Raw genomic sequence first — 19961 nt, 5'->3', positions numbered from 1 at the left:
GCAACCTGTTGCTGTGGCACAAGAGAGGAGAGAAGAGAAGCGCAAGAATAGAGAGAGACAGAGAGAGAGAGAGAGAGAGAGAGAGAGAAAGAGAGAGAGGGTAGAAAGGTTCGGATATAGGATGCCTCGGTGGTGGTCGACTTGGGGGCGGCTGTGATGCTGCGAGCTGGCAATTAAGCCATCAACCCTTAATGAATGAACTCGCTTGAGTCGAGCCACCGACCCTGCCAACCCCATTAGCTAACTAACCCCGAGTTATTTGCATGTCTGACGGCGAGGGTGAGTGCCGAGATTCGCCGGGACAATTACAAGTGACTTTATGGTCAGGTGCTTAAAGGCTTAAAGCTGACGAAGTCTTAAATGATGCTTGTCACCTGGATACGAATTAGTCATTATGCCGCGATAGAAACTTATGAAACTTTTTCCTCGTGTACTTAAAAATTTAGCTGAATGCGGATCTGAAAATAATTTTGTTCGGACTAATAAAAAAAAAATTAGAACGTTTAAACCGGTTGCTAAAACTTTTTGTAGTATTGTCATAAACACTCAGATATTCTACATAATTATTTTGATCATCCAACAAAATTATTCAGATCTGTATCTAAAGTAACTGTGTATCTAATTGTAAATAGTTCAAGGATAGTCAAACCTTTATTACATCAAAATATTAGATATTAAAAATGTCTCATATTTTCAATTAATATTCAGAAATGTTTCCTATTTTGAATCTGACTATCAGTTTCAATATTAGACTGAACAAAATTGTAACGCTTATATAGATCATTTTAAGTAGAGTTACCTTAGCTAAATTTTTAAATACCTTAGAAAAACCGTTTTTTTAATATATGTATCAGTAAATTATACAAAATGGAGATTTTCTTCTGGTCACAATTAAATACCGAATTTAGTACCGATATATATCTCGTTCTCTAATAAATATATGTTTAAAAGAGAGATGAATTATGACTCATTTATGAATTTAATTTTAGTAAAAATTTGCACCACACACGATGGAGTCAATTTGACACAAAAGATTGCACACGTACGTACATGCATGCATGCGTGCGTGCCGGTTATGCGACGGTGATCAAGACGACGGACTCTTCCGACCGGAGTTAAGGAGCGTTTAATTAGAGCAAGTTGAAGCAAGTTGCACCCATCGCTTGTTCAGCCTAATTTCACACACGAACGCATCCCACGAGGAGAGCACGCTCGGTCCCAAGGTGTGAAAAGCGATGAGATAGTCAAGCTCCTTGGCCACGTGGGTTGTTTTATCTACGAAATGGATCTCCGGACACACGCCGAACAAATTCCACCTTCGGTGGTTGCACGATGCCGAGGACGATGCGTGCGCACACCTGCGAACAATCGGGAATGCACATCGCGAAATTTATGCCCCGGGGGAGAACCGAAATAAACGTAAGCAACGCTGCCATTTTATGTTAACATTCGAGCGTCCGAGCACTGCTGTAAACAAGCTTTAAAGGCGTCGAATATGCAACGGCGATTTCGAAGAGTTTTACGATCAGCAATCGTATTGTTTTACAACGCACGCAGTTTGCGAAAATTAACTAAAAACTGGCATCTCATTCCGCATCGATCTCCGAATTATATTTTTTTACGTACTATTATATGACAGGATTAAATTTATTTAACCCTTTAACTTTCCGGAGTGGACTATTGGATCCATTCAATTATAAATCTTTGTCACAAACATATCAAATAATACAGGCCTGCGAGGTTTGGTCCAGTGAGATGTAGGAGTGGTTTTTGACATATTTTTCTTCTTTTAACACGATTTATGTTATTTCCAGATACTTGAAATTAATTAGTGTGCTTTTCAATTAATCCTCCGTCTTTAATTAATCTAAATCTTCTAACTCATACGTTATTTTTCTTCTTTTAACACGATTTATGTTATTTCCAGATACTTGAAATTAATTAGTGTGCTTTTCAATTAATCCTCCGTCTTTAATTAATCTAAATCTTCTAACTCATTAAAATCTTTATTTAATGAAAATTGAATTCGAGCAAAAATGAGAACAAAGTAAAAATTTGTTTAAAAATGTAAAACTTAATTAGCAATAAGAAAACCGGAGTCTGCTCTTCTTTATTTCCGGAATTTAAGAGTTAAATTTCGCTTGTACTTACTAAAAAAGACTTAGATTACAGACGGAGAAGTAACATAAATTAAGTGAACCGAACGTCAATAAATAACTGTGTTACAAATTTTCAGCTCCAGAGGGTAAACATAGTTTTTAACAAAATATCTTAAGATGTTCAATATTTATAGTCAAGTTTTATGTTACAGTCGCGTTTTATTATTTTTATAGTCGCGTTTTATGTTGTGGCTAAATCAGTTTCACTCTTTTTTCCTTATAACGCGAGAGAGAGAGAGAGAGAGAGAGAGAGAATCGCAAGTAATAATACTAAAATAAAAACCGACAATGAGCAAGCTCGAGGTAAATGGCGCACGAGCTCGCAAATTCCGGGTGGATTTGATCGAAAGGTGTATCTCCATCCGGCGAGCGAATGTATTTTGTACCTGCACGGTACGGTGGGATCGCGTGTCGAGACGCACTTTGTCCTCCTAACTCCTTATGCCTTATCCAGTCCTTAGCGCGGAAACGCTAATTCGTTGATTATCCTAATGACTGTCAGGGAGTCAGCGGGAAGGAAGCAAAACCACGCGCGCGCCATGAACCCCGTCTTGATTTATTCCGAGCAGAGTCTTTGAACGTGCCGCGAGCTTCTCGTTACGCATTACGTTTACTCGATCATCATTGTTCCATCGATAAGCCGTTCTTACGCTCGCGCGGCCTTCTGTTAATTCACGTGTAACTACTATGCCAGCAACTTGCGCGAGCAAATCGAGAAAATGTGCGACCGATTTGTAAAATTAATTGCCGACGAGCTATATTTTTATTCCAGCGTACAGTGTCTAATTAATTTCAAGGCTTCGTTTCCCGAGTTCGCTGTGTTGGCTATATCAATTTGAATCCGTTAGGAAACGAATAAAGCAACTGCATAATCCTTGCATGATATTAGCATGTGTCATTAACTGTTAGAAATTTTACTTGAGAATATTTTTGGTCGCGCCATATGTGCTCGTTTATTTCTTCAATTAGCTCTTATAACATTGCTAATTATTCAAGTTGCGCAACTGTAATGTTTTATGTAATTATATATTGTATGATGATAAATTTATCACGCTGTGAATTTTTACTTTTAAACATGTTCGTGTATACCTTGAAAAGTACGTCTCTTATCACCAAGGTATAATTGAAATCTATTGTGTAACGTATTTTTTTGCTAATGATATCCAAAATTAAATCACAACGTAATAATAAAATCAATCTTTTCCGGATTAAGTCTAACGAGTTCTGATGACTCTAATAGTTGTACAAACGACATGTAGCATCATACTAAGGTTTCTTAATTTAATCTGACAAATAATGCCCCAGTTTTATTCCTGGCACCTCTAACTAACTCATGTAACAAACTTATAAGATTATTTTATGTTGTATGACTTATAACAGACAACAATCTGTATGTTCTATAACCTTCTACAAATTTTCTATAATAATTGTATTTTAAAAATCGATGAAAAAGTTATTAAAACAATTTATATATTAAATATAATGATACAATAAATTCGGTGTCGTGTGTATTAAACATATTAAAAATAAATCGTTATAAATAAACCTGTATATAATTTATAAATAAATCTAGCTGAGTTACTTTTAATAAGCGAAAGTAAGATTCTCGTTCCCAAACTTACTCGATCAATGGATAAATGGAATTTAAATTATTCTTATTTCAGTCGTCACCGCGATAGGGTTTCTTAATTGTACGAGAGTATGACATTAATGCCCTACTTTCGCGCCCTCCAGTTGCCCGCAATTACTTTCACCCTGTGCTATTATCGTAGTGCGCGAGTCGATGGTTAATACATCGAATATTGATGCATTACTATAGTACTAGATACGGCCGCGTGTATTACATAGAAAACTTAAATATCGCCGTATATATATACATATACACGTGTATCGGCGTGTTTAAAGCTATCGAACATTCGAACAACTTTGTTCGTTCTTCAGTTTAGACATGTAGAGGTTCACATATCCCCTTTTCCACTAAATGATTTAAACCAATAAGAAACTCTCTTTAACCTGAATGTCACGACAATCTATAAAGGATTAATGTAAAGCTCAATCATTATGATTTTATATGAGATTGCACTTTTATTGCAAAATATCTGGTAATATTGCTACGTCTATTCCCTAGAAAGCTTTAAATTATTTTTGCTCTCTGTTCCTGATTCTGCATTAAATTTTGATACTTTTATTCTTCTTATCATTGTATTAATGAAAACTACAACAAGAGCAAAATGTTTGGTATTTGTGACTATACTTGTATGATAAAATAATTATAGTTAAGACTTTCATTTTTCTAGTTATGAAGTTAATAATAATAATAATATTTATAATTCTGTCAATAAAATATATAGTTGGCATCGAAAATGACTACAAATATAATTAAATTATAGTAATTACAACCATTTTTTTCTCAGTGCAATAACAAAAATGGTAAATAATTATTTGGCCTTTCTACTGCTTATAAGTAATGCTAAATTGTCCGAGTCTGAGAGATCCTACACACATCTTATCTTTTTTTTTTGCAACGATAATAAGGGGCGATAATAAACGCCGAAGTCTTGGATATTAAAATCTCTCTCCTCAAAAGTCCTCGAGGATCTCCTCGGGAACGGATGGAAGTGGTACTTCTGGTATTGTTTGCAGGGTCGGCTTGAATCCTCCTAATTAGAAAATTCTCGTCGCGATCCCATTGCCGTGTGCGCCTTCTTTCTCCGGTGAACCTTTTTATTATACGAGGGCGTAACAAGGGCCGAGGGTGCCTTAGTAATTATTATTCAAATATTTTCCTTTGCCCGTGCCCGCCGCATTAATATTTACAATGCCGTCCCGTCAGCCAACCCCCTGGCTAGGAGTGCTGATAGAGAAAAGAGTTCGTGGTTCAAGCAAACATTTTCACCTTTCTTATCCTAAAAGCGATAAATTTACGAGAAAATATACTGATTTGAAAAATATATCCACGCATATTTCTTTTAACATTACATAAAACGGAGATAAAAATGAAATTAAAGTTTAACGGTACTTTATAAAATAATTTTCAAAGAAACTTATAAAGAAAATAACAAAGTTAAACGTATCGTCTGAATAAATCATATTTAACATGAAAAATTATTATATTGGTAATATTGAAAGATAAGCTATAGACACAAGAGTAAATGTTGATATAAAAAAGAACCGTTTTAATTATTTCAAGATAATCACAAAGAAACTTAATCTAAAAGCAATATAACTTTCGAATAATATTATCCTGACAAAATTAGAGACAATAAAGAAGTTGAGATTTCTTTTATGTTTCTTTAGTTTTCTTATATTTCTTATAGTTCTCCCTGAATTATTTCTATCAAACTGACATAAAATCAATTAGAACGTCTTGTCTTGTCACTCGATAGCTACGAAATGCTTTGCACAAGGTCAATCTCCTTCCGCGACAGAAAGAGAATCGTCGAGTGGCTTTTCCATGAGGAGTATATACCCGGAGCGATTGCATTAAAGTTGTATCACGTTGCGACGTCCGCGTATAAGTTAGGTTCGCGAGGTGCGCGCATGCATAAGTGAAACGGCGTGCTCGCCGCCGAAGAGGCATGATTCCCAACCGCGTCTGACGGTCTAACAAGCCGCGCGCCGCTGCACCGTTAGACGAACTTAACCCCGTCGACAATCTCCCGGTGGGGAAACAAACCCTCTCGTGCTACCTAACGATGTATCAACAAAACGCGAATAAAGAGACAAGGAACGTAGGCAGATCGAGAGCAAAACTGACGAGCGTTACGAGGAAGATGGAATAAAAAGAACAGGGTGCTCATCGGGGTGGTTCCAGATGAGGGGGTTGGAAGGGAAAACAAATACGCGGGATTCGACGAAACACGAGGAAGTGAACTGAGAATAGCCGGCCACGACCATCATGAAGACGGTTTTCCTCCCCGTCTCTCCGAAGAAGGAGTTTTACCCTCCTTAATTATCCGACTGACAATTATTTTTAACGACTTCGCGATATCTTAACGAGACCTAATCCGCCGACGTGGCGTCCGTTAAAAAAGAAGGAGAGGAGAGAGGGAGGAGAAAGAAAGGAGTCGAAAGGAAGAACGCACCATAAGGGGTGTCTCCTTACCGCTCCTTTTTAATCCCTCGCTGAAATCTCTTATTACCGTGCCGTAACATTCTTGCCGGTGGTCTACCCTCCGGAAAGATTCCGAAGGACCTGCTCTTCTTACGGTCGACTTTGTAACGGCGACACGGATCCGCGCCATGCAATTAAGGGGCGAATAATAATCCTCGGGCGAATTGAGATTCACTCTATTGTCATTCTCTCTTATTTGAACGTCGGGGCGAAGTTTTTTTTTAATTTTTCGTAACCTTTACCAATCAGAAATTAAAAAAATTATCGCGTTTAAAAATAAAATCAGTGATATTTAATTTTAATACAAAGATATAAATAAATCGCTTCAAATATGACAGTCTGAAGTTACTGAACAATAAATTTTGAAGGTCTTTTACTGTATACGTACAATTTTATATAACATATTAAAATAATAAAATTTATTGGCAATATTTAATGTCGAATTTACAAGATTTCTATTTTCTAATCTGAATATTTATTCTTAAGTGTTCTACTTTATAACGTAAAAGAAGAAACATTGTAAATTGTTTAATTTTCTAGAAAATTTTAAAAAACAAAGCTTTTAATTTCTCTCAACATTTGTGAGTGAAGTAACTTTTTTAATTTTATATTTCTTTCAGCAGCAAAAAATATATAAGAATCATCATTTCATCAGGTATTAAGAAACAGAAATTGCCAATCTGCGTTATCATTATCATTCATTTTTTGTAATTGAATTCAAGCATCAACTTAACTCCTATTCGAGAAAAAACACTACGTTTTTCCATCGTCATAGATTTAGAATCTGTTTCCCATAAAAAGGGTATAATTATTCGAAATCCTTGGAAAAGCGTATTACTCTGAACCTGACGCAAACAGCAGGAGAAGTCTATTAGCTGATCGCGGCCACGATCACGTGAGAGCGTCCACTCCCATTTTCGATCCCCATTACCGTACGGTAATCGTCTAATAATTGAAGTGAGGTAATTACTGCACGATAGGCTACTTCCCACGTCCGGCGCGCCTGGCTCATTAAGTCGTCGCTTAATGATAGTCGCGATCGGTCAGTCCCTGCCCGCTACGGCTACGGCAAAATGCGTAGTCATAACACTCGGCGCCGCATTAGTTGATCCCGTTTCGTTATTTATCTCCAAAGGACGCCGGATTTACTCTTCCGCGTTAAATGGAATCCAATGACGCGCCATTAGTCATCTTGCATGTATCTTCACGATATTCACAACTGCGTTTTGCGCAATATGAAGATGTTTGGCGCAATAACGCAAACTGTAATTTGTACGTTAAACGCCGGATAACGAAATCCTAACGAGATCGGTTCGAGCTACGGAATGGATCCTACCGTGCGTACATTATCGCCGCGCCAGGGTCAACGATGCTCAACGCCGATGCGTATTTATAGAGCTAAATACCAAAGTGCTACCGGATATACACCGCTGCCTCGAGCCCACTTGTCACTAAGGATTACTCGTGTTCCCACTGAGCCTAGCCTGCGACGCTTTGGGCAGGGGCGGATTAGAGGGAATAAACTCTGATGGCAAGCAGATTCTCACGGTGCTCCATCGTCGAGCGTCTTTGACCTCAAGTTCGAATACAATAATGAATTTATTGAAAATAGATAAGATTTTTTTAAAATTATGATAAAGATTGCCGGAAATGGTTGCTCGTATTAGTACTTTTGCTAATAATAACAAGCACAGTGAGAGATATAAAAGAAACAGTAAGAAAACTGAAAGAAACATAAGAAATCTTAACTTCATTATTGTCTCTAATTTTGAAGACATAACAATTTATCAATCAATATCATATTAACGATAGAATTATTTTAAGAGTAAAGTAAGAGCTACTACTTTCTTTAGACAATAGAATGATGAGACGAGCGATGGATCAAAAGATCTGCGCAAGTACATTCAAGTGTTGACAAAGTTTCGCATCTCCACAAATCCGCCCCTGTCTCTTTAGAGGGCTCCGGTACCCTTCGTGCCGGGTCCGCCGCGGCTCTGCATTTAAATAATTAAAGATCCGCCGGGACGGATGGACGCACGGACTCGTCGTATTAATGGGATAATCGAGCGTTCAACGTCGACCGAGAAGTAACGGCTTGCGCGGGAGAGGAAAGAGGGAAAGAGAGATCGGTGGTAGTGGTGATGGTGGTGGACGGGTGATAATGATTTTATAGTCAGCTGAACTGTCTCGGGGAGGGGGATGTGAGACAATTGACTCGATAATACGGGTCTTCCTGCCTGGCACCCGTTGATACCGACGGCGAATCAAGTGCGAACACCCGACCAAGAGAAAAAGAGCGAAAATCAGCGAGAAAGAGAGAGAGAGAGAGAGTAAGAGAGAGGAGGGGGAGAGAGAAAGAACGAAGGACAAGGATAAATGTTCTGTTCGCTAATGACCCCGGTGCCTCTTTAGGAACGGCTCCTCGACTTAGGCTACCGGTCGAAGACCTCTCCACCTCTTCGTCAGATGCCGAGAAATCAAGTACCTGACAGCGAACTCCACCTTCTGGCTCCCGGTGCATCCTCGTAGCATCCGGAGGCGCGATGCTGCGAATGATTCGTCACCCGTGCCGGGAGTTTGAAGCCTGAAAGGCTCGCTATTAAAGCTCTTGATCCAGATATCCGTTAGAGTCATAACGCGCACTTAGACAAAACACGATGACCACGACAATAAAAATAATGAGATAAATTGGAACAGATAAGCGGAACCCGCGCGAATGAAATAGTATATGGTTTGATACATATATAATAGAGTTGTTATACTTGAAGAGTTTAAGAAGTTTTGACGTGAAATGCTTATGTGAAAACAATTATGCAAAACGCGATATAAATCAAATGAAACATTAAGTACAACAAATCATGGTAAGCTTGATTTACACATTACTTTCTTGTTATAAACAACTAAGGTGCTAATCTATTAGCGAATTAAAAAATTAGCAGCTAAAAAAATGTTATTCTATAATTCCAAAAAATATAAGAAGTTTTTTACCTCTAATTTAGTTTTCTAATTCACTAGAAGATTAGCTAGTAAAAAAGCATCGTAAATTCTGAAAATTCTGCAATGGATATACTGAAATCAATTCACTAGCATGAGACAGTAACTTAATAATAATTCGTCAAGTTTCAAACCGGTAAACAGTTTGGCAATAATGGCAATCGAGCGAACATTTTTATTCTCAATTTTTTATTATAGCCAATTTATTATCTAAAGTGTAATATCATAATAAAATTTTTGACCATAAGAATTGAATATTGTCACATATACAACAACGTACGGACATTTGTAGCATCGTTCGTCAAAGGTATTTGCTTCACGCTACTATATTAAATGACAGACACAAATGTCGAAGGAACACCTGCCTCTGGCCACACACAGATCTTATATCTTACGCATGCGTCTCTAAGATTAAGCGTTACCCAGCAACATGGACGTCATCATAATCATTTAATGTGTCTGATTTGACAGCGATATGCGAACCATTGCAATTTTATACGAGTCGTCGGATGTAAAAGTTATTTATCAATGAATATACAGATAATATATTCAATGAATTTACAAATAATAGATACTATATAAGGAAAATTGATTAATGTACATTTCTACCATTGTAGATTAATTTTAATTTTTGTTTAACTTACTTTTATCTTTTCTTAAAAATGACAAAAAGAGTAAATAAAATCAACAGTAAAATTAATCCATATTAATAGAAATGCAATGAATATAAATCTGGCGCGTTTATATAAAATTTACTAGTGATCGATGACACGACTCAACATTAATCGCTAATGTAGATAATCTTATATATATTTGTATACAAATTAATTTTCATACAAATTTCCAAGCCAGATTCCGTTTTGTTAAAAAAAGACGAAATATCGGACTCTGTAATCCGACGAGAGGAAGAATCAGAATAAAAGAGAAAGAATAGACGGAGGAGGAAAAGACATCTGCTTTAGCGTGCGGAGGGCCCGAGCAAGTGCAGAAATAGCCCCGAGACACGTCAATAATTAATTAACAGAATTTATCGATACGCCAACGCCGTTATCTTGTCCGATACGCATACGAAGCGATTTCGTGGTCGAGCCGCGAGATAAGCCGTCGTCAATTCACTCGGGCCTGCCTCGTTCGCGTGGAAATTACGACTTCCTCATGATTCCCGGCGACATCTAACATTTTCTGAGCCCTCTTACATCGAACATCGTCCAGGTATTAAAGTCGGTTGAATGGGCAGGTGACTTGGGGTGGCTGTTCGATCTTTGGGTATACGTATCACTTTGTTTACGTTTTTAACAAATTTATTTCGCGTAATCAAAGTAATAATATACACAAAATTCAAGTGTTCAGAATGAATTTCTTTAAAAATATACGCTATAACTGTATTCTTTCGTCGGATGGTACGTACACTTTTTTTAATTACTCATTTTAATTTAATTATTAATTTATCTTGATTAATTATTAATTTCTATTTATACTTTAATCTGTAAATTAAAAAGAGTTAAATACTCATATTTATTTTGTTCCATTGTTTTTCTTTTAACTAATAACACGCATATAATGCATTAATTCATGAAATTCCTATAATATATTGTCAAATTATTTTAATTGATCAAAGTATAATATCAAATAAAACGCGATATATTTACCTTGAATCACGATTAGTTAATTTAGACCGCAGTTTTAGTGTTAATGTATCATCAACTTTTCCTCGTTTCTGTAACATATTTCTAATCAGGTAACTATAAGATGTATATTATAGCACGGCACTACGTGGACAAATATTCGAGTTATGACATCGCTCATGTAAATTCCCAGAAATATCTTCTCGTCGTGGGTTAATTACAAGAGCGGGTATCGCGATTCTCCGAAAATGGTCGAGGTGAGGTATCAGCGCCATAGCTTACCTCCTCTTCGCCGTCGTTTTAATCGGGATTGACCTGTTTTTAACGAAGACGCACACTCACCGCGCACTCCGCGTGCGCAGAGCCATTGATCCTGCGGTGTGTCGGGACACGATTTCGACTGTGTCCTCGGGTCCCACATTGGGGCTCCGGGGCCTCCGACATCGGGCCTTGACGTCTTAAGCGTGGGGTGAGGTGGCCATCGGGCGAGATAACGAAATTAGCCCGACCGCTAATTTATTTCCTAATTCCCGCGCGAGCGGAGGTGTGAAACAGTCGTTCCGGGCCATGGTATCCACGATAACGGGTCTGGATGAGGAATAAAAAAAAAAAGAAGAAGAAGAGGATTCCTTCTCGTACGTGGTCGGTCGACGGCGCGGGCGTAAGAAGGAGAGAAGCCGAGAATTGTGAATGCAAGAGAAAGAGAGAGAGGCGCGTGGAGAGAAAGCGCGAGGTAAGGCGGGATGAAGATAGAGGAAAAAGGAGGAAGAGAGAAGGAGCGAGGAGGAGATAATGCGAAGGCAGGAATGCACGCCCACGTTCACGGCGTGTTTTCCTATGTATACGTGCGCGGTGGTCACCATGTGAGAACGCGCTAGCGTGCACACGTGGAATGCACCGTTGTGCATACTTCGCGTAACGGGCAGTTATGGACTCCGAGCTGATCCTCCCTGCGGCACCGACTTCCCCTCCGGCGAGATTCGTTCCGTCCGACCAAGTCGTGATTTCGCCCGCATTGCGCTCTCTTGATCGAGGTGGGCGCGAGCGCGTCGCGGACCGTTTAAGATTCCACGTTAATCTGGATCGCCGTTTAATCGTCGATTAAACGTGCCGAGAGCGGATTCTAGCGCAGAGTGGCGAATACGTCGCGTTCCCCATGTTTCGTCGTACGTGAAAACCAATCGTGTTTGTTACCTTAAGTAACGTGAAATATCGTGCGTTTCGTCGCCGCGATATCATATCAGACTCCAGACGCATTCCGAAACTCGATCAAGGTCTTTTCTTTTTCTCCCCTTTTCTATTGCGTCACCTTTTCACAATGCGATAATGATAAAAGAATGCATTCTTGGCGATATCAATGTATTTACTGTTCATTATTCACCAAAGGTGAATACATTCAGAGAAAAACGTAGTAGTAGCAACTACATCAGTGACAACTGTACAAATTTTATATTATATAGAATTAATGTATATAGTTGAACAAGCTATTTTACAGTTGCAATAACTATAAGATAATTTATTCAACTGTTGTGTTGTACATTAATTCTACATATGAAACTCGTATTGTTGTCACCTATGTATTTATATATTACAGAATGTTGAAAAAATATCGCTGAGATCTTGTTGAAGTGTGAATGGCTTTTCAACGTTGAATCTTCATTTCGCGATGTTGATGCAATATTCACAATATTGTAATTCAACGTTTCGGATGCTGATTCAACATTAATGTGCTGTAATGTATGAGATAATTGGTATCATATCTTTTTCTCTGAATGTAGATAGATTGTGATATTATAAATAATTTTAACTTTGCTCGCGTTCTTGGAAATTCAGCATAGCAACTCGTTATACGCAGTTCGCGTGTAATTCGGTATTTGTGGAGAATTAAAGACTTTATTGTAAAATAATCGTATTATTCCAAAAGACAGTACAGAATAGCGATAAATCTGTGGAGTAGTTTAATAACTAAGTCTATTGCTGAAAAACGAGAGAACCGATACAAATTTAATTTTCGAAGTAACGTTCTAAAAAGTTCGTTGGACATTTCAGAAGACAAAGTTTAAACTATTACAATGTTAATGTAATAATCAAGACATTAAATAAACTATTTGTGAATTCGAAACTGTAACTACACTGATAAAAATCGATACGAATTTACAAAGGAAATGTACTTATTTTTTGGTAAATTTATTGACTTTTTGTACTTTTTTACTTAAAATTTGTATATTATTTCTTTTATTTCAATGGAAAATACTGAAATATTATAAAAAATTAATTGAATATAGTATATTTACGGATCATTTGTAAATTTACTTCCAATATCGCTAAATATACCCATAATATTATACATGTGTTTAAATTTCTTTCTTATACTGTAAATTTACAGCCTGGCGCAGGATTTTATTGTCAGTAGTGTGATATCAATGGTATTTTAGTAAAAAGTGTGCATACGTGAGCACTGGTGAGCATATCGAGAATATTCTGATAGTGTTTTGCGTTATTTGCGTTCTTCATAACGTCTTCATAGTCTATTTTCTTCATAGTCTATTTTCTCGTAATAATCGAAGGCATCTCGAGATTAAAAGGTTAGTATCACAATAAAAATATACTGTGAATTACAGTGTGTCTGTCAATATGTTTACATGTAAAAATTGCGGCATTAACCTCTAAAATAATAAAACTTATAATATCCACCAGTTTAAATATTGTCAAAATATAGTCATTAAGATTAAAATGTTAATGTATTTTTATAAAATCAAATTTTACATAATATATAAAATAACGGTATTTTACTGTATGAAAATCGGTGGCCATTTCTAATCTTCAATTACACATATTATAGTTAAAATACAAAGTGATTTATAATTTTAAGCCTCGTTTATATACAATAGTTGCACGGGCTGTGTCGCATGTCGTATATGAGATTGGCTGCGTTCAGCGGACTCAACAATTGAATGACCATTCGTTATTGATGTATTCTTCTAAAATCTAAAAGAACACATCAATAACAGCGAATGATCGGATTAAATTGTTGAGTCCGCTGAACGCAACCAATCTCGTATACGACATGCGACATAGCCCGTGCGACTACTGTAGATGAGATTTTACCTCTAAACAATACATTTGCCATTCAAATAGAATGAAGTTTCCGGTAAACATTATTTGGGTTTACTGTCCGATAGTAAAAATCATGACGTGATAGTAAAATTCATAGTTACTAGAAATTTCATTTACTAATAAATATGAATTTTACTATCAAACGGTATATCTAAATAATATTTGCTGGAAATTTCATTCCATTCGAATGGTAAATGTAATGTTTAAAGGTAAACCTACAAATCACTCTGTATTTTAACTGCGCAATCGAGGGTTAAAAATGACCACCAATTCTCGTAGTAAAAAGGCAATCTTATTTTTATCAGTGTACCGTTAGCTACCGAAATCATTCTTTTGAAGCTCATCTATCCTACATCAAAAACTCCAATAAATATTTCCTAAATTCTAGGAAGTAAAGTACAGCTTGAATTAAAATTACCGATATAATTTTAGTTTTTTAAAAGATGAAATAGTTAGATACGTGTCTGATTATTTAGACAATCAAAAATCGAATATGAAAATATTTCTCTTGTTCTCATTTGATATATCAGAATTTGCATATAACAATGATTTTCGTAATATCGTAAAAATATAATCTCTCGCGTGATATTAGCTTAATACTTTTCAAAAATTTGATCAATTTGTAACAGTTTGATACTCTCTCTACGATCACCGATCTGCGAAGTGACTTGACGGTATGCCACTTCGAACGGTGACAGTGACGCGCATGACGGATTGCGTTTTACCGCACGCACCTCCCAAACAGCCGTTAAAATTCCTGAACGCGCTAACGACATTTCTGATTATTCTGTTCGATGATCCTCGAATGCGAGTTTATGGTTGCCAGGATATATACAGACTTATATCTACTTACCAACAGAATCCAGGTATTGGTTCTGACACGGAAACTCGCTCGTAAATTCCTGCCGAACAAATTTCCAACATATGTCGCAGCAATCTTGGCCAGCGGTTCTCAGGCGTGAGGAATCTGTCCAGGCAAAGCTTCTCAAATCTGCAACAATTAGATCAAGTAATTGGGTTAAGAGACTTATAAAAGCAATTATCCTAGAAAACAGTTTTGTAATTAATGATCACAAGTTTCGGAAGTAAAATTTTTATTACTTTATCCAAGGCATTTTAACATATTTTATTATATAGGCAATTGATTTAATTATTTGAGTAAATTAAATCTAAATGCAATGCAACATGTTATATTTAAATTATTGCATATATTTTAGCATAGAAAAATTTAATATTTACAAATAAAAGAATTAATAATTTTATGTTCATGCATAATACCATTTTTTAAATAAAAGTACAAACACAATGAATATATAGATGGAATTTTATCATTGATTATTTATAAATAAAAAGATAGCATTTCTAAATACATTATAAAGCCCCGAAAGTTCTTCAAGGAGCCGTCTGCACGTATTGAGCACCATATAAATGCGTTCTATTAGTATCACGGTCAGAATAATTCTCAGCGCAAAGGATTAAACCATAGTGGCATGCTGAAATTAAATAATGAGAGTCCGTCGCAATGACGACCACTGGGGACTTGGGAGCGGCCGGCAATCAGAATCTCGCGCGAGACGCGCGCGTACACGCCGGTCACACATTTAAACAAAAACACACATCGCGACCGTACCGAAGGCACTACTATCTCAATCCGTACGCAAATGAGCCCCTCCGAGAGAGGACGAGATGAAAGTGATGCGCGTGCAGAGACGTGTGTGCGAGTTTCTTCTCTTCGCGCGTTTGTGCACGCATATACGCACACACGCGTACGCGCGATCGTAGCAAAGGCTCCTCCGTTGACCGCCGTAGAGGAGAAGGTGACGGAGGACGGAAAAGGGAGGACGAATCAAAGCCACTCAAAGAAATAACCAGTGCTCATTAAGAGTAATAATCCCTCTCCTCGATCGTTTCGATTGTTTCAAGGGTGTCACACGGAGATCGTCCGGCTGCGCGTTATATATTTAACAATCTTCCTTATCATATTAAATACCTTCGCTCGGCGGAGGGCCAACGGCGAAGGAGGAAGTCTATCGGCTAAAGAAATCACATCGTTGAACAACTCCCGTGGCCTCCGGTTAAGCTGTGCCGCACGAGGTTCAGGGATAACAAAAAACGTCATTGCTCATTGTCCCTAGGGAACGCGATCGCGGGATCAAAGATGATTTATCGAGAAGTTCGAAAGTAGTCTGAAATGTGTATGCTGCGCTATCTTTGCTGATGATAGTTAAAGAGATTAGCTAAAACGTTCTTTTTTGTACTACTTTATTTCTTAGTAATTAAAAATATTTTTATAAATAAATTACGTATTTGCTGTCTAATTACCATTAGCTCAATTTATTACTACTGTATGTTTTGGTTTATCGAGAAAATTTTTAGAATTCTAAAGTACCCTGTAACTGCCACGCAAAGACACTTTATCAGTTTACTGGTCAGTAACTTTTAATCGATAAGAAATGGGAACGTTTTTTTTTTCTAGATATATAAAAATCCTCGTACATATATTTATATTTTTTAGTACTTGTATCAATGATAAATAGTATAATAAACGGCAGCAAAAAAAATTCTATCGTTAATAAAATCGGTTTGGATGGAAGGATTTAACATTTTGTAAGGAAGAAAATTTCCGGCCAGTGAGTCCTGCAAGATAAATAAGAAATAATAAAGAAATAATTTCATAAACATTCGCGCAAGGATTAAGTTGAGCAATGCTTCATAATTTTTGCGTTTCGTTCAACGATATACCAATTTCACAATAATCATGCCCATCGCTCGCCACGTACGCGTTATATTTGCGATGTGTGCGCTCGATGATCATTATTCAGCCGATTATATCAAACAAGAAGAGCGAGCTGCCTCTGGTACCGCGGACAAGCGAGTCCGTGGATCGGCCGGTAATGAATTTGCCACATTCCCGTGAATGGTACGAGGCTGTAAAGGGAGCAGACGAAGCGACCAGAACTATACACCGTGTCCAATGTTGTTGCGCTAATCCCCTATTTATCCGTAACACTATTCTCCCTTCTTTACTGCATATGGCCGTGCCTCCTCTTTCCGAGAAGGGCTCTTTCGATGGCGGAACATAAAAACGCGGATTATTTGCTCGCCCGATCGAGGTGAACCATAATCCACGTGAGCGCGCGAGATACGCGAGAGAGCGAAAAAACGAGGTATCTAACTGAGAGAAGCAGAAAGATAGAAGGAGAAGTGTTAGTCAAACAGTGGATTGCCATGCGTGTGCCAGGGATTCTCATTAAACGACAAAGGAAGAACGGAACCGCGGACGGGGTCTTGGTACTCCAGTCTCACCGTCTAATAATGATCAATTTCATATTGACGTTGAGAGACAAACTGGAGGAACGGAAGAGAAAGAAAGCAAGAAAGAGAGAAAAATAAATCGCTATTTATTAAGCCCTCAGAGATAACATTCCCTCAAACGCTAAAATAAGTATTACAATTATAATTATAATAAACAAAAGTTGGTGATTGTTAATAGAGAACGCAAATGTAGAGATATGTATAAGATACAGAAAAAAAAAGAAAATTAAATAAAAATAATAAAATAAAATAGAAATAAAAATATGGAGGTAGCAAAAATATAAGAGAAGACATGCAAATTACAATTGCAGTAACAACTAAAAATTTAATCCAGTTAACGTCCATTTACTAATGTAGATTAACTTTAATCTCGTTTAATTTACTCTTTATCCTTTTCTAATTCTTAGAGCTGGAAAAAGATAAAAAGTAAGTTAAACTAGAAGTTAATCTATATTGATAGAAATGGGTAGCTAAGTAATAAGAGAGGGAAAGAGAGAAAGAGCTCTCCCCCGTTGTTCTCCTTGTCGTCTCCTCGTCTTCCTCCCACCAGCTCCGATAATTACAACCGGGCGTTCAACGAATGAGCAGGGGTATCATTAACACTTCCTGCCTCGTAACGATCCTCATCTGATACACGATACGCGCGATATTACCGCGCGCGTCACTGCGTAAACCTGTCAACCCGCCTAATCGACGTCGACGTGCCGCGTCCTTCTCTCGGTCCTCGCGACGCGCGTGCGTTGCGTCACGCATCCGATTAAACGTCAGCCGGTTCTTATAGTTCAGGTGACACATTTTACGCTTTTCTATCCGTTTACTCGACCAATCGATAAAAAAAAAAGAAGGAAATTAAAAAAGAAAGAGCAACACATCCTGCGGGGCGCGTGATCCTGAAATTAGAATTAATCATCCTACCGAGGCGCATTGGGAGACCCTTTCGATAACATGGACTATCGGACTATCCTCCGGCCCCTCGAGACGCGGCCGCAGGAATTATCCCGTCAATGCGCACCGGCCCGCGGGCCTGCTAATAACTACCAATTTACCTGTCTCGCTCAGGCGAAAACAGGTTCCGCATAAATTCTCCCCCGTTTACGGCGGGGATGCTATTATGACAACTAAGTTGGCACAAATCAATTACGCACGAACATGCCGTGTATCCTTTCCTTACAGAAGTCCGGTAACTTTGAGAATTTTACGTTCTCTTTATGCTGATGTCGAACGCGAATCTCGGCGTTTATAATAATCTCGTAAATAGATTCCGGACGGAAACCACCATATAATTATAGATATCTTTTGCAGATATTCATACGTAAATTCAGATGCATCGTTTTAGAATACTGGCACTTGTTCTTTTCTTCTTCGCTAACGCTTTTGCGTTATGAAAGCTAGGGAAAAAATGTAATTAGCACCACGATACAAAACTTGTATTGATACTCGTAAAACGAGCCGATTACCTCGAGAACAGGGTGAATTTAGTTTCAAGATGAAACAGGTGTGACAGTAACGATTTCAGCGCGACATGCGTGAAACTGAACTCACGTAGCAATCAAAGGCAAATGGCTGATACAGACCGGAATCTCTGAAGTAAGAGTCTAGCCAAGTAAGAATCTAGCCTATTACTTGTTACAGATTAGTTTAATTAAATCTGTAATCAATATGATGACGGAAGCAATCGTAACTCCTCATCTAATAGGAAATTGAATGAAATGAATAATTTAAACAGAAATTAAAATAAAAATTATAAAATTACAATTTATGAAATTATAAAATTTACATACTCTTTAGTGTATAAGCACTATAAAGATATAGTTTAACATTTTTTATTTTGCTTCGCTTGTTTAGTGTTCATTGTCACCATATAGAGTATTATCTGATGACGAAGTTGACCTGACTCTTACTTGAGGGATTCTAATGCAAATTCGAGATGCTCCAATCAGAGACTAACCAAAGTGGAGTAGTCCTATTCAAAGATATATTTCGAATAACTTTGTATATTTTTGGAAAATGAGAAAAGAAGAAAAAAGAGACAGATAGCTGTAAGAGAAAGAAAGCAAATTCCTGTGTTAACTGTTTTTATCCGTTATTTTTTTATCTACTTTGGCCAGATTCTGGTTAGAAAATCTGTAGTGTAGACAACGAGTTAGAGCAAGTCTCTCATCTATTCTAACAAGAATCGATCACGCTTTGGTTTCAGTAGCGGCTGCAGGCTTGAGCGGCGGTCTACTCGGAAGTGCTATGATGCCACTGCACGTGGAGGGTGGCTCGCAAGTGCAGGTGCCGCGGGCCCTGATGCAGGCGTTCCTGCAGCAGGATCCGAATCATCCGGGCTTGGAGACGGTCCGCTTGCCGGCTCCGTCGTGTGGCGCCGACGAAGGCGGACCACCCCAACACTGTCGCGAAGTGGAGACTGAGCTGTGCCTCGTCTGTCGCCGTTGCGGTCGCGCGTATCCGCAGGAGTCGTCGCTATTGGCACACCAGCGATCCTGCTATCTGGGCAATCAGCAACGTCGCGGCGCCCTGCGTCTCGTGCAAGTGCGTTACTGCTGTTCGTTATGCGAGCCCGGCGTATCAACGCGCACCTACACCACCGTGAGCGAGTGGCGTCGTCACGCCGAGACGCTGCAGCATCGGGTG

The 19961-nt window shown here is 38.0% G+C and overlaps 1 protein-coding gene across 1 annotated transcript in view; it reads left to right on the top strand.

Annotated features, from left to right (window-relative positions):
* The window catches only part of zfh2 (Zn finger homeodomain 2), a 30223-nt gene that overhangs the window by 9020 nt on the left and 1242 nt on the right, over positions 1 to 19961 (top strand). Inside the window, exon 2 of the mRNA XM_018518214.1 lies at positions 19525 to 19958. Coding sequence (XP_018373716.1) covers positions 19563 to 19958 — 396 coding nt within the window. The 5' untranslated portion in view covers positions 19525 to 19562. The remainder of the gene's footprint in view (positions 1 to 19524; positions 19959 to 19961) is intronic.

This window comes from Trachymyrmex cornetzi, unplaced genomic scaffold (assembly GCF_001594075.2).
Source record: "Trachymyrmex cornetzi isolate Tcor2-1 unplaced genomic scaffold, Tcor1.1 scaffold748, whole genome shotgun sequence".
Lineage (NCBI taxonomy): Eukaryota > Metazoa > Arthropoda > Insecta > Hymenoptera > Formicidae > Trachymyrmex > Trachymyrmex cornetzi.
The sequence above is the reverse complement of the archived record's forward strand: the minus strand, read 5'-3'. Positions and strand labels throughout refer to the sequence as shown.